The sequence below is a fragment of the Heteronotia binoei genome, chromosome 6, assembly GCF_032191835.1.
Source record: "Heteronotia binoei isolate CCM8104 ecotype False Entrance Well chromosome 6, APGP_CSIRO_Hbin_v1, whole genome shotgun sequence".
Lineage (NCBI taxonomy): Eukaryota > Metazoa > Chordata > Lepidosauria > Squamata > Gekkonidae > Heteronotia > Heteronotia binoei.
The window spans coordinates 91,260,008-91,274,639 of record NC_083228.1 but is presented as its reverse complement, the minus strand read 5'-3'; the positions used below and the strand labels follow the sequence as shown (position 1 = coordinate 91,274,639).

Sequence of the window (14,632 nt, the reverse complement as noted above, 5' to 3'; positions counted from 1 at the left end):
CAATTTTCCTAACACCAGAAAGGGATGCTAGGATGAAATATAACTATTGCTGTGCGGTACAGACCATGAAAGATTTCCTGCCTCTTCAAAAATAGCTTAAGGAAAAACTGTATTGGGATTCAGCTCTGTTGCCAATTCAGCTTTGCTTATCAATTATTTTTATTACTGTTTTCATGACAGAAGTCATAAACAGTGAGGTGTTTGTCTTTTAACTAGAACAAATGTAGCCTTGTTTTATTTTCATACGAGAGCCCTGTGGCGCAGAGTGTTAAAACTGCAGTCCTAAGCTCTGCTCACGACCTGAGCTCGATCCCTGGTGGAAGCTGGGTTTTCAGGTAGCCGGCTTGAGATTGACTCAGCCTTCCATCCTTCCGAGGTCAGTAAAATGAGTACCCAGCTTGCTGGGGGGAAAGCGTAGATGACTGGGGAAGGCAATGGCAAACCACCCCATAAAAAGTTTGCCGTGAAAACGTGAAAGCAACGTCACCCAAGAGTCGGAAACGACTGGTGCTTCCACAGGGGAACTTTCCTTTCCTTTATTTTCATGCAGAAAAAAATTAGCACTTCCCCCTTCAACTATTTTACTGCTGTTGTTTTAACCATCTTCCACAGATGACTAGGTAGTTGTTGTGCTGGGCTTTAACCTCCAAACTTACACCAAACTACTACTCTGTCTATAGATCCACCCCAAATTTCAGGTTAGGACTTTTTAGTTAGGAATAGTTCTCCGATTCCTCATCCCACTTTAACAAACAGAAAGTAGAATGTGGATCACAATCCAAGAAAACAAGCAGCTCTATTAGAACCTTGCACAGTCACAATTTTAAAATCAAGGGATTCTGTGGAGAAGCAATATATGTTTTAAGATGATGATGATGATATTGGATTAATATCCCGCCCTCCACTTCAAAGAGTCTCAGAGCGGCTCACAATCTCCTTTACCTTCCTCCCCCACAACAAACACCCTGTGAGGTGGGTGGGGCTGGAGAGGGCTCTCACAGCAGCTGCCCTTTCAAGGACAACCTCTGCCAGAGCTATGGCTGACTGACCCAAGGCCATGCCAGCAGGTGCAAGTGGAGGAGTGGGGAATCAAACCCGGTTCTCCCAGATAAGGGTCCGCACACTTAACCACTACACCAAACTGGCTCTCCACTAAAGAGCAGAATTTAGCAAGAGATTATGTAATGTACGTGATACCTGATAACCTTCCCATATATTTCTTGCTTGACACTCATTTTCAAGTTATTTTTCTATGAGCACCTAAGTTCAAATGCCTACACAGTCATGCTAGGGATGCAAGGCTTCAGGGGGAACCAGGGGATCTCCTGGAATTACAACTTATCTCCAGACTACAGAAATCAGTTTCCCTGGAGGAAACAGATGCTTTGGAAGGTGGATTCGGTGACATTGTACTCCATTTAGGTCCCTGTTCTCCCCAGGCTCCATCCCTGAATCTTCAGGAGTTTTCCAGCTTGGTTCTGGTAATCCTTCCTCTGCATCCCTTGGCAACTCTAAATCATGACTATTCCACCAACCGATTGTTGAGATGAAAATATAAGCCCATGTCTTTTGTCCTGAGCACCACGGTGAAAGAGAATAGTACAAACTGAGAAAGAAACTTCCCCACTGTGCTCTCAGGCTTACTTTGATAGGACAGTCCAGTTCTGTTAACAACTCCTAAGTCTATTTGGCTCACATCCTAATATATCAGTTTTATTATGCCCTGTGTACATTTCACAAGTAAATACGTTACTCATTGCCTAATTGGTTTAAATAAGTACACATTTCCCACAGTCGGATGGGCTTTGGGGATTTCAGATGGGGGATTTTCCACCATGTAATCCTGGTCTTTTCATTAGTGCTAACAGAGCAACCCTTAACAGAGTTAAGCCCCCCTACATTCATTGAAGTTATTTGCCTTAGAAGGATGTAATGCCGTTCAGGATTGCACTGTCAATCTATAAACCTGCAAAAATTTATGTACATACTTAATTTTGTGCCTTGAAAGAACAATCAATAGGAGTTAAGCTTGTGTGCAGACCTTTGAAGGAACAGAGACTATCAAAGGCTGTGAGAACTTTCAACTTGCTTAACTGAATGCAGCTGTATTAAACCATACAGCGGATGCTGAAACTTAAGTTCCTAGTGAAGTTGAAGGTAATGAATAGAAGAAAATACTCCATATTGACTGTAATTTGCATAATACAAATGAAATGTTTTTTAAAAGGTATGTAGGTTGCTTAAAATGTCCATGAAATTGTACTGCTTTTCTTTTGAACTCTGGAAATAACAATTTCCCCACTATATAGAATGAAGTAACCACATGCAACTGCTCTATTTGTGAAAATGCTTTTTATAATCAGTCTGGGGCTCAGAACAGAAAGCAGAAAATGCAGCTACAGACCCAGTTGCAGAAAAATCCAGGTAGTGTGCAGAAGTTCCTTTGGTTGGCTTAAGCGTTGGGCTCTTCATGCAGTGGTAATGTAAGTGTAAGAAGACAGTGGAAATATTCCAGTTTTGATGAATTCAGAAGATGCTGAAAGCTCGGCCTCTAATAAGAGGCCAAGTGGAACAATGCTATCGAAAGAACCACATGAGGCCACACTTAGCATAAGTACTGCTCATCTTGCATTATAGCCAAAGGTAATGCAGCCTGCATCTGTAGATGTAGATCTTTCCAATGGGCCAAGTGAAACTGATGATATGTCTTTCTTTCCCTATATATCAGAACATTAAAAAGTCTGCCATGAAAACGTTGTGAAAGCAATGTCACCCCAGAGTTAAAAACGTGCTTGCACAGGGGGACTACCTTTACCTTTATATATCATAACAAATGTCATTTTCCAGGAACTTTTCCTGGAAAAGTTTTAGAAAATTTTCAGAAGTGGAAAAAGTACCAATGTGTGTTTTTGCTTCTATTTCAGAATATTTCCAAGTGATGCCAGTTCATCACTTGGGAACACTAGTGACTGGAAACACTTAAGTGATATTCTGAAACAGCATGAAAAGCCATCCAGCTATTTGACTGTGCATTGCAAGCAGGTGGAAATGGAATCTGCATTTAGACCAAATAAGTGCATTGATACAGAACAACAGTGGATCATAAGGCAAGAAATTCAGCATTGGAGGGTTGTGCTTGAATGCCTAATGGGTGTTACAGTGTTCCTGGCATCACACAACTTGGCATTCTGGGGACCTTCCAACAAGCTCTTCACAGACAACAATGGAAAAATTTGGGGTCTCATACAGTTGCTTGGCAAGTATGAGGAGGTAATACATAAGCATTTGCAGCATATATCCTCAAAGGAGTTTCATAACTACTACTATGGGAAAACCATTCAGAATGAACTGATCACCATATGGCCAACATAGGGTTAGAAAACATACATAACGGTTTGTACAGATCTAAATATACTATGTCGTATTAGTTGCCATGCCTGAGGCAAGTCACTTTAAAAAGATATAATTTACAATGAGATTTCTGGATGAAGACTGAGACAACTCTTATGTAAAGGGACACTTTCTAAGGTTCAGGGCAGTTCATGAATCAACTAGGCAAGGGCTTATGGAGCTCTTGTTGAGAATGTTGAAATAAAACAACATGGAGGACTGCCATGGTCAACGTTATGATAATGGTGCAAACATGAAGAGACATGAGGAAAGTGTGCAGGCAAAACTACTTACATGGAGCCAAAGAGCTTCATTTGTACCCTGTGGCTGTCACTTTCCCAGTCCAGCAGTTTCAGATGCATCATCATTATCAAAGGAATCTATTTCTCTTTTTGGTGTGCAACAGTGCAACCTTGTGTGGTTTTCTGCCTCTGTTTAATGGTGGCAGATACTGGAAGATAATGTGCCCATCCTTACTGTGAAACCACTGAGTAGCTCATATTGGGAAAGTTGCATAGCCTATTAAATATTAAACAAAAGTTTATACTGCTCTGATGGAAGTAGCAGAGTTGTCTTAAGCAGATGCAGGTCTTCACCATGAAGCATGCTACCCAGTAGACCAAATGATAAGACATCAAGTTCTTTCTATCAATTATAGTATGAAAGTTTCAAAAAGAATAGATGGCTTTCTTTACAATATTTTTGTTGCATTTTTCACAAGTATTCTTTGTTCAGGAAAATCCATCGCGTAATTAAAAATGCAGGTGATATGAGCCTCCTCCCACCCCATCACATGGGCTTTCTACCCTCTGCCTTTCTGTCTGAAATCAGTCCACCTTCTCTGAGGCTTCAGAATGGGGGAAAAGGTTATACCACCCCAAAATCATCTTCTTTCCTAGGACTGGCTTCCTCTTGGCTGCCACTGTAGCTCAGTCCTTCTTTTCTCCTCAGCCAGATATGGTCCATCCCTTTCCTTTTATGGGATTCCCTGGGCCTTAGATCTGGCCTATATTCAATCCACTTCCCCCTGCTCTACTTGGGAAGATATAAAGGGAAAGGGAAACATTCCCTTTCTTTCCCTACCCTTCTTCCCTTTCCCTGCTTCTTTCCCTACCCTGTTCCTTCCTTTGGCTGTTCAGTGCTGCTTTTCCCCTTCTCCTGCCCTGGCCTTTCCCTAAGTCTGGGCTCAATTTGGCCTTCTGATCATGCCTCTTCCTGCTGCAGCCTTTCTCCCCTGGCTGGCCTTCCTTGGCTGTCCTCCACTTGAGCAATTGGGTGGCTGAGTCAAGGCCAGGCATCAGCTTCCAACAGAGTAAAATAGTTATAAAAGTTATCAGATTTTCCAGCCATTCTGTCAGGTTATAAAGATGTGTAAATTAATTGTTATTTGTCATTTAGACATAGCAAATTGACTGTCATTCTCTGCGCTAACCCCCTGGAGCTCAGCCTGGAGCCCTGGCACCCCCTGTCATTTACTGCCCCTAAGGCTGGCCCTGATTCTGTGACCTGGAGTGTGGGGGATGCTGCCATTGCATTCCCAACAGGTCCCTGCAGATTCCCAGGGTGGGGGGGGGGCACAGTGCGTTTGGGCATCTGGTGCATTTGATTAATTGGAAACCCTCATTCCTATAAGTACTATTCTATAGAGCTATTAGCATTATGGTTCATCTAGACCTATACTGCCCTGAAGACTAGGAGTACAGTAGGTTTACTAGATTTACCCACTGGCAGCATTAATAGAAGATATGCGTGACTGAGGAAAGGAAAAATCAGCAAACATATATTTTCCCATATTGGCTGGGATACCAAAAAAGACAAGTTGTCCTTCACTTCACTAATTTGCTTAGCCTTGAATTTCAGGTTTAACACATATGCTTTTAAATATTTGACTTATGTTACAGGTATGCGGGTATCAGAAATAAACATCCCTACAGTCACACCTTTTTTTCCCTTTGGGGATCCAAAGCAGCTTACTAGGAACTGTGCATAGAGATTCATCCTGACGATGTTTATGTCTTTTATCAAAAGTCTGACTCTTTTTAGCCTTGCCTCATTCCCATTAATTTGATTGCAAGACTTTTCTGTGGTTTTGTCAGGCTGTTGATGGTCTAGCTGTCCTGTGCAGCAAACCCAACAGGGCTGGAAAGGAATTCAGTGAAGCAAAACTGCATCATGCAGTGATTGAGGGAGACCCCTGTGGCACAGAGGAATGGGGGGCAGCAATTAGAACATTCTTTTAAGTGCCCCTGTGGGTAAATGATTAAAAGTACTGTTGCCAGCATTGCTGAACAACAGGTAGGTCACAGTTCAGGCTGTGAGAAGAAAGACAAATTTCATATGCTTATTTCACCTTTTTTCAAAAGGATCTTTTAGCTCAGCCAGATTAATCAACTTTTCTGGTAAATATCTAGTCACTGATAGTACTTTAGAATTCTGCTGGAGACAGTAGTACTGTGTAAAGACATCATTGTATGAACTTATTAGCATTCTGCATGATGTTGCGTCTTACAACAAGCATGGTCATTGTTTCCTGGCCTGAAGAGGTCAGAATTAAGCAAGAAAAACTTCAGGCTCCTAGAAACAATATTGCCATTCCCCTGCCTCCGCCCCCCCACTTGGAAAAAAGCCAGAAACTTAGAACTGCCGGAAAGAAAACTGCATATTAACATACTTGGGAAAAGGAAAACAGGATTATTTTTAAATTTAACACTGTTCTTCCAAATACTATTCATAATTATTGGAAACAGTTTACCTGTCTCTCTCATCTAACAGCAGCAAAACAAAAAGCATTTAAGCAGAAGAAGCTTTTCCCACCATTTATCTCATGCCACAAAAATACTAGATCTAGAATTTTTGCGTAATAGCTGGTAAGAAAGTGGGAAATCTCAGCATTGAACCACAGTAATAAGATGTCCTGGATTGGAGCCTACCCTACCACTCCACTGAGTGATGTTTATTTGTATGTATATCCCACATGTTCTTTTGGCTTAAGTTGGAACCTTCATCCAATCTAAGGAGCCTTCCTCCAACTCCAGCAATTGTCCTGTTGGAAGAAGAACTATGTACGTTGGAGGAAAGGTCTTTAGGCTGAAGCAAGACTACTTGGAGGGTGGTTGGATCCAACCCCAGCTATCTTAAACAACAGTTTATTTAGGAAAACTATACCTTCGCTCTGCTCAAATTGTCCTGGGCAGCTCACACACAATTAGGGTTACCAGATCCTCCCAGACACTGAAGGGGGATGTGGGGAAGTGTTGTCAGACCAAGTCCTGGAGATTTGGGAATGGAGCCTGAGTAGGATGTGGGGCACAATGCCATAGAGTCCATCCTCTGAGGCAGCCATTTTCTCCAGGGGAGCTGATCTCTATAGTCTGAAAATGAGCTATAATTCTGGGGGATCTCCATGTCCCACCTGGAGGCTGGCATCCTACATCAGATAACAAAAAACCACTTTAATAGTAAATTGGCTGGTCTCTGTATGGACGACAAATACAGCTGGGCAACCCACACTGCAGACTAAGACTAAAATATGCAGAAAAAATATGACTAAGTTAAGAGCCCCATAGTGCAGAGTGGTAAAGCTGCAGTACTGAAATCCTAAGCTCTGCTCACGACCTGAGTTCAATCCTGGGTGGAAGCTGGGTTCAGGTAGCTGGCTCGAGGTTGACTCAGCCTTCCAACCTTCCAAGGTCAGTAAAATGAGTACCCAGCTTGCTGCAGGGAAAGTGTAACTAACTGGGGAAAGCAATGGCAAACCACCCCATAAAAAGTCTGCCGTGAAAATGTGAAAGCAACGTCACCCCAGAATCGGAAACAACTGGTGCTTGCATGGGTGATTACCTTTACCTTTATGAGTAAGTTATTTTTTTAATCCTTTAAAAACAGCCTAAAATGATCTAGAAGGGACAGAATCGATGACAATTGAGATCAACTATGTGTCAGTCAAAGGGGGAAAGAGGGATGGAGAATCATCTGTTTAAACCTATGAGTACAGAGAATGTTGGTACAGGATTTTCAGGTTGTTTTCTTCTGCAATTTCTCATCTTGTAAATATCTCATAGAATAAAACCATAAATAACAAAATGTGTAACAATATAATGCTGGCTTTCATATTGCTAAGAGCAACAAAGCACAATAAAACAGACAAGTCAGGCCTATTTTATGCAGTTTTCTGATAACTAATGAAACCAGAGCCAAAATCAAAACTTCAGAAACATCAGAAACCAAAGGTCAACTGATACAAATGATGCCAAAATGATGAAGTAGTAGCAGGCAGCCTGTCAAGGGAACCTTGTTCAACTGCAGCAACACCATTGAAATGGCTCTTTCCCAGGTTAGCATCCACCTCCATTTGCTTTGCAGGGGCATTTGAGCAAGTCTCTCATGATGATTTCAGGCAGATGTACCGTAAGTGGCGTCTCAGATTACTTTTGCATAATTTTGGCTTGATCGGAGCTTTGGACCCAAGTACTTTTTTCACAGCTGCATCAGACCCTTGCTGGATAGACTGTTGAATTAATCTGAGGTCTTCAGCAGAATCAAGTTTTCCTGAGACAAAAAGAGCAATTTGAGATGTTGCCAGAGGATACAGTTGTGGGAAGTGGGATGGGTTAGTGGAAGTGAGGTTCCTTAGGTTTAAGTTTTCACCAAGCTGCCAAGTTAACCAGCTAACAGACGTCTCTTAGTATAACTTACTATGACTGTAAGAAGAAATGAGTGTGATGTAAAAGTCCTGAATGGGGGGGGGGGGGACCTCGTTTTATTTATTTATTATTTTCAATTTATAGCCCGTCCTTCCTTGAATGGGTAACAACCACCAATTAATACAAAGTTAAAATTTAGGAAACTAAAGCCAGTCTGATGCAAGGGTTAGTGCACTGGACTTCTATATGAAAACCGCAGGTTTAGATTCCTGCTCATAAGGTAGCTTTGGGAACGTTGCAGTCTCATTGACATCCACAGGAGTAACACATTAAGGGGAGCCACAGGTGATGGTTTTATATTTGGAAAATTGCCCACTGTATTTTGCACTTGCTCCTCTCTTGTTACAATTCTTTTGCACAAATAAATTTTTATCTGTTTGTAAGGGACAAAAAGTAAAGGAAGAGAATTTAGTATGGTTGATCTGAAAAAGCTGTGAAAACTCTAGAAAGGTATATATAATTGTAATTATTGTGAATTATGGTTTCATTGTATATTGTATTTATATGTTGTGAGCCGCCCTGAGCCTGCCTCAGCGGGGAGGGCGGGATATAAATAAAAGGTATTATTATTATTATTACCAGCTTCACTACACTACACTGCAATCCATGCAAGAGAAGGAACATGGCCATAGAAATTTAGGGTTTCTCCCTTTCACCAACCACACTTCTGATGCTTCTTAGATGTTCCTACTAAGAGGTATGGAAAGGCTGTAAAGTGATGGGTGTTTGGAGCTCACCCCATTCGGACAAATAATCAGGAAGTTGGTTGTAATCAGCACTCAGGCTCTAAATGGGAGAAATGAAGAATAGGAGTGTTGTTTTTGAATAGTTATAAGCATTATAAGGGGATATAAAATGTATGCTCTATAATTAATGTTACTTGCTGCTTACAGGATATGAGACTAGATTTGTGGTCAGTGTTGCTAAAGACCAGTCGACAGTAAAATAGGAAGCTCTTTTGCATTGTAGTTAAAACAAGAATAGCATGATGCTGATGTAACAAAGTTGCAAAACTTTACTGAGGTTTGCTGAAATCCCCCGACTCAGAAGGATAATATATCAAATTAGGATATAAGTCAATAAGGGGCTGGGGGCATCTCAATTAGGGGAATGGGAGATGTAAGCAAAGGCGGGACTTCCTGTGGCATGTTTAGGCACCTCTGATAGGTTGTACACTTCAGTATCCTAACCAATGGGATAAATGGAGGAGGGACCTCATGGCCGGGACAGGGGTTAAAAGGACATGTTTCATTCAGAGAGGGTGTGCCTACTTGTTGGACACCCGCTCTTGCAAGAACGCTCAATAAATTTTATCTGCTTCACCTGATGGTCTGACCAGAGTCTTCTTGGTAAGGCATTTGTCCTCACAAAAGTTTCACAAGACTGATCAGTCACTGCAGAACACAGTCCCAAAATGACTGACATGGGTATCCTCTCATCTATTTTATCCTCACAACCCTGAGGCAGATTAGGCTGAAAGGGTGTGACTGGGCCAAGGGCACCTGGCAAGCTTCCATGGCAAACTGGAGATATGAACTTGGGCCTCCCAGATCCTCATCTGATACTCTTACCAGTATATCAGGGGCTCTTACTGCTCAAAAGACTACAAATAGGAAACAAGAACATGGGGCCAAGAGAACTGCTGCAGGTATTAAAGGGATGCAAAAATTATGTTCCATTTCAGATGCCTAAACTTCTTTCAATTGTTTCATTTTGCTGTAGCACCTATTCATTTGTATTAATTTCCATTTGGAATAATACATAATCCTCCTATTCACACTTAACTCTGCTGCAAGCTAGGACTGCTGGCACTGCTTGCCAGTGAAGTAGCTGGTCAGCTAGGCAGTCAACAAGTACGTGGAAGGATCATTCTTCATCTGGTCTACCTCATGGGTCCTGAATGACATTCAGCAGCAGTCCCAACCTTACAACACTGTTGGTGCAAGCAACCAGGCAGAAAGGAGGGGAGGGATGCCAGGGCAATGCAAAGGATAGCATTTGTTTATTCACTGTTTCCCCCATTCTTTTTCATCCATCTGATGAATAAATCAAAGCAAGCTTGCATTTGCTTAGAGACCTGCAAATCCCAACCTTTTATCTTCAGCATTTGAATGGCAGATGGGAAGGAAGGAACATTTGGATTTCTACTCTGCCCTTCACTTGGAGTCTCAGGGTGGCTTACCATCTCCTTCCCTTCCTCTCCCCACAACAGACAGCCTGTGAGGTAAGTGGAATTGAGAGCTCTGAGAAAAATGACTGGCAAGCAAGGTCACCCAGCTGACATCGTGTGAAGTGCAGAATCAAACCCAGTTCTCCAGATTAATCTGTCACTTTTAACTAGTACAGCAAACTGGATCTCTATACTACACTAGCTGACTCTTGGTCTTATATGCTATATAGACCAATGGCATTTCCCTATTAACAATGTAACAATTAGTGTCACGCTCTGTGCCAGTTAGGTTGCTCAGTCCTCACCTCCATATTATAAATTTGTCTAATAAGTTTGAGAGCAGAATGAGCATTAAGGAACTAGATAAATTTCAGCCCTTGACTGCTGGCAACAATTTGGTCCTATTATAAAATATGTCACGGGAAGAATATTGCCAACTGTCCGTGTATGAATCCTGTTCTTGAATTTACCTAATGAAATCCAAAACAGGATAACATAAAGATTTGAAAGGAGCAGGAAAGATGTATAATATAAAAAGTAAATTTACTGGATTTAGGCCTTTCAGCTAGAAAGTTTTTCATTTGCAACTTTATCCTTGCTTTTTCATTAAAATTTCATTCCATTTTGTTGATAGGTGACATTAAGAAAAACACAAAGCACTGAGAGAAAACAGAGTACCATTGTATCAGAGCGTTTGTTTTTGATGTTCCAAATATGCCTTTAGAACGTCAAAGAAAACAGTCTGCTTCCTCACAGACTAAGAAATCAATATAAACACAATTGAGATATTCATCTAAACTCCATTCTTTTTTGGAAAAAGTATTATTGCATAAATAAGTCACTACTTATGGAAAAAAGTATTATTGCATAAATAAGTCACTACTTATGGAAAACCCTTCTCAAAGTATACTGTAACCAAGAATAAATTGCAAAATAAGGAATTATATAGTAGTAGTAAAGTAGTATAATAGTAGTATATAGTAGTAAAAGGCTACATTTGGTTTCAAAATATGAATTGAATCCTACAAAAATGCTTTGTAAATATTTCGCTCTCCTATTGGACTGGTAGTCAAACAATATAATATTCAGAACTGCTATCCAACCATGGTCTTCACCAAGCTTTTCTTTGTTCCATGTGATAATTTGTCAAAATAAGTGTAAATTGGCACTTGAATCTTCTCAGTTACCATTTAAATTATATGCAGATGTACTTAGATTGTACATAACTAGAATCCTAACAGGCAACTACTACAGTAATAAGAAGTATAATAAGAATATCTTGAGACTTCATAGGCCTGCAAAGGAGAACATAGATTTCTGTGCAACCCACAGATTCTTAGGAACATCTATAGAAGGGAGGAAGGGGGAGCCTAGTAACCTCATTTCTTGCAGAAACAATAAGACCCGAGGCCAAAGAACTGAAAGGCCAATTCTTCATTGTGGTCATGCTTTTGATTTTGTTTGTAACTGCAGAAACACAAGATTATCCAGTAAACTACTTTTGAAACCTGTAACAGTTTAAAACCAATTTCAGATATGGGATAGCGGTTCAGGGAAAACTGTTACACATTACTATAGGAAATGGCAGCAGTAGCTTTAAACAAGCCACATGAAATAATTTTCCCCAGAAGCTTCTGTTTGCAAGTAGCATTTCTCTTTAATGTGATGCATCTTATGGAGCACATCAGGTGGTAGACTGCATTCAATAACAGGATACTGGTTCTAAGCACTGCATATATTCAGGGTTGCCAATGCGGTGCCAACTAACATCTTTCCTGGTGTTTGCCACATGTTTTTAAAAAGTGGGTGGGGTCAGGTGGCATTTTTGCCCAGCAAGGCTTCTGATTGGTTGTGCACATTTTTAAAAAATATTGTTTTGGCAACATTTGCCAGCACAAGATTTTTCACTATGTAATTGAAGGTAAGTTTTGGCAGTCATTTTGTGACCATGTCCTCCATGCTGTGTCAAAATTCCAAAGGAGCCCACAGGCTCAAAAGAGTTGGGGAGCCTTGGCATACATAACGTACCAATTATGTAAGTAAGGTTGTAGAATATAAAGATTTTCTTGAAAAAACAACATTGCACCTACTGTCGCAGATACTACTCAGTTATTATCAGTGTGTGTTTGAAACGAGAATTCTAAATGTAAATAATTATCAACCTCTGCGCTAAACCTATATATTCTAGTGTTACCATGATCAGGTTGATGGTTAGTGCATTTGGAAGTAAATGCCATTGGTCCTTCAAGTGTCAATTGCAAAAAAAAATGAGGATTATGTTGTTAAACTCCCCACTTCCTCCACCATTTCTGCATTAATAAAAAGAAGCAAATTCCTAATAATGCCAACTAACCCATTAAACAACCTCTGCAACAAAAACCTAATCCATATCTTAGAATGCTACAGCTTCTGGTCAACTGGATATCCATACACAAGAAATGCTCTCTAGATTTTATTGAAGCAAGCCTACAAAACTGGACTTCTACACATTTCTTAGTTGAAAACAGCTCCACAGCTCTCCCCTTCATCCATCTTTATCCACGTTGTTGTGTTCTTTCACATCTCAGACACAATATTCAGAGTTTCTTGTTTTGAACATAGTCATCCCTACAAGAAGTTTTTGCACCACCCTGCTGGAAGTGGATTTTCACTGGATATCATCATCATCAAACATATCTTCAAAACCTAACAAAAATAAGAAAACCAATTAACATCACTGCAAAAATTCATCTTTATAATTATGTATAAAATCATGTATATTCTGAAGAGTTTAATAATAATGTGAAGCGGGGGGATGACTAACAGAAAATAATCATTATAAGATCTTCAGCTGAAAATAATTGATAATGATGCAGTGTGGCAGAACAAGTTTAAGTATGTAACATATTAATTTCTGGAATTCCCGCCCTTCTCTGTAGCAATCCAGTCTACGTTTGGATTGGGGTGGGTCCTGACGTTGACCACCAGGAGTTACTTGTACTGCTGAATATTTGCTTACATGGCACCCCACATTCATTCTAAGAGACATTCCTGGTTGAAAGTATCTAGTCCGTCAACTTAAACACTATAGCCATATCTATGGGAATATACCTTAGCACTAGCCATTTTTCAGCTTTGATACAACACAGGAATAAACAGGGTTATTTCAAGTAAAGTCACTCAGATGAAAACAGAACAGAAATTCTGAATGTACAAATTCAAGGATTGAATATCATGACATGCAGCTCTCTACAATATTTTTTTCATACTATATTCCATATAATATCTCAGGGATGGATGTTTTTCACAAGTGTTTGAAGTACTCCATATATATGGCTAAAATACTCATGCATTTGTCTCAACCCAGCATACAAGTCATTCTGGTTCTGGGTTTCTGTGCTACTACTATATAATATTTATTAAAAATAAATACAACCAAGGCTCCAAAATATATGACAGTCTAGATAGTGCTGGTAGTTCCCCTCTCTCCCCCCAAATGTCAGCCTGGATTGTTCAAAACAGACTGGTTAATGGTGCAAGCTCTGCATTATATGCTGAAAAATCCATTTTAAAAAGACTGAGCCTTGCAGAGAACGTAACAAAACTGTATGAACTGTGTGCTGGTTTCACAATCTCACATAATTGATAATTATTCAGTGTTGTTTTAGAATTAATCTCTTAAAATATAATTTCTTACAGAAACTCTCATCTCATAAACACAGGTTCAGGTGCCCCAAAACTTCCCCAAGTTGGAACAGTTATCACTCATTATTTGTGCTCAGACCAGCTCTTTCCCTCCCATAAATTATCTATGTAATCCAGAGGAAAAGCAATATGCATTTCTGCTCCAAAGCTCAGTGTAACAGAGGGAATTGCCCTTCTTATTTCTGTATTAGTGTGTTGGAGGGTGGGGGGGGAGTGGTATCAAGACATACTAAGCTTCAGAGTAAACAGAAATTTCTACTTGTTTAAAGCTCAATATTATGTGAGTTTCTCCAAGTTTTCTGCAATGTATGGAATTTTGTTTGCTTGTCAAAACACTCAGGAAGCACTCTTATCACCACATGCCCTACAAGCCACCAAGATGTTTTTGCACGATAATAGCTTTAGGATGTCGGCATGTAGAATACAGAGCAGCTCACCACATGCACCACACTAAATCACATGTAGAGAATATAATATACAAAGGTAATTACCTTGTACAGCCTTCCATAATATTCTCACTACATCAGCACTGCATAGTTTTGGTGGCAGTTAACCCTGGAAATTAAGTGACTCCTACAGGTTCTCTATGTGTTTTGACCACCATGCAGAAGCATTTGTCAATAGTTTCAATACAGGTATTTTTATTTATTTATTTTATATCCCGCCCACCCCGCTGAAGCAGGCT

The 14,632-nt window shown here is 40.2% G+C and overlaps 1 protein-coding gene across 1 annotated transcript in view; it reads right to left on the bottom strand.

Moving 5' to 3' along the window:
* Positions 1–12,702: 12,702 nt before the first annotated feature.
* Positions 12,703–14,632, bottom strand: part of COPS9 (COP9 signalosome subunit 9) — a 40,153-nt gene continuing 38,223 nt past the window's right edge. Inside the window, exon 4 of the mRNA XM_060242151.1 lies at positions 12,703–12,948. Coding sequence (XP_060098134.1) covers positions 12,911–12,948 — 38 coding nt within the window. The 3' untranslated portion in view covers positions 12,703–12,910. The remainder of the gene's footprint in view (positions 12,949–14,632) is intronic.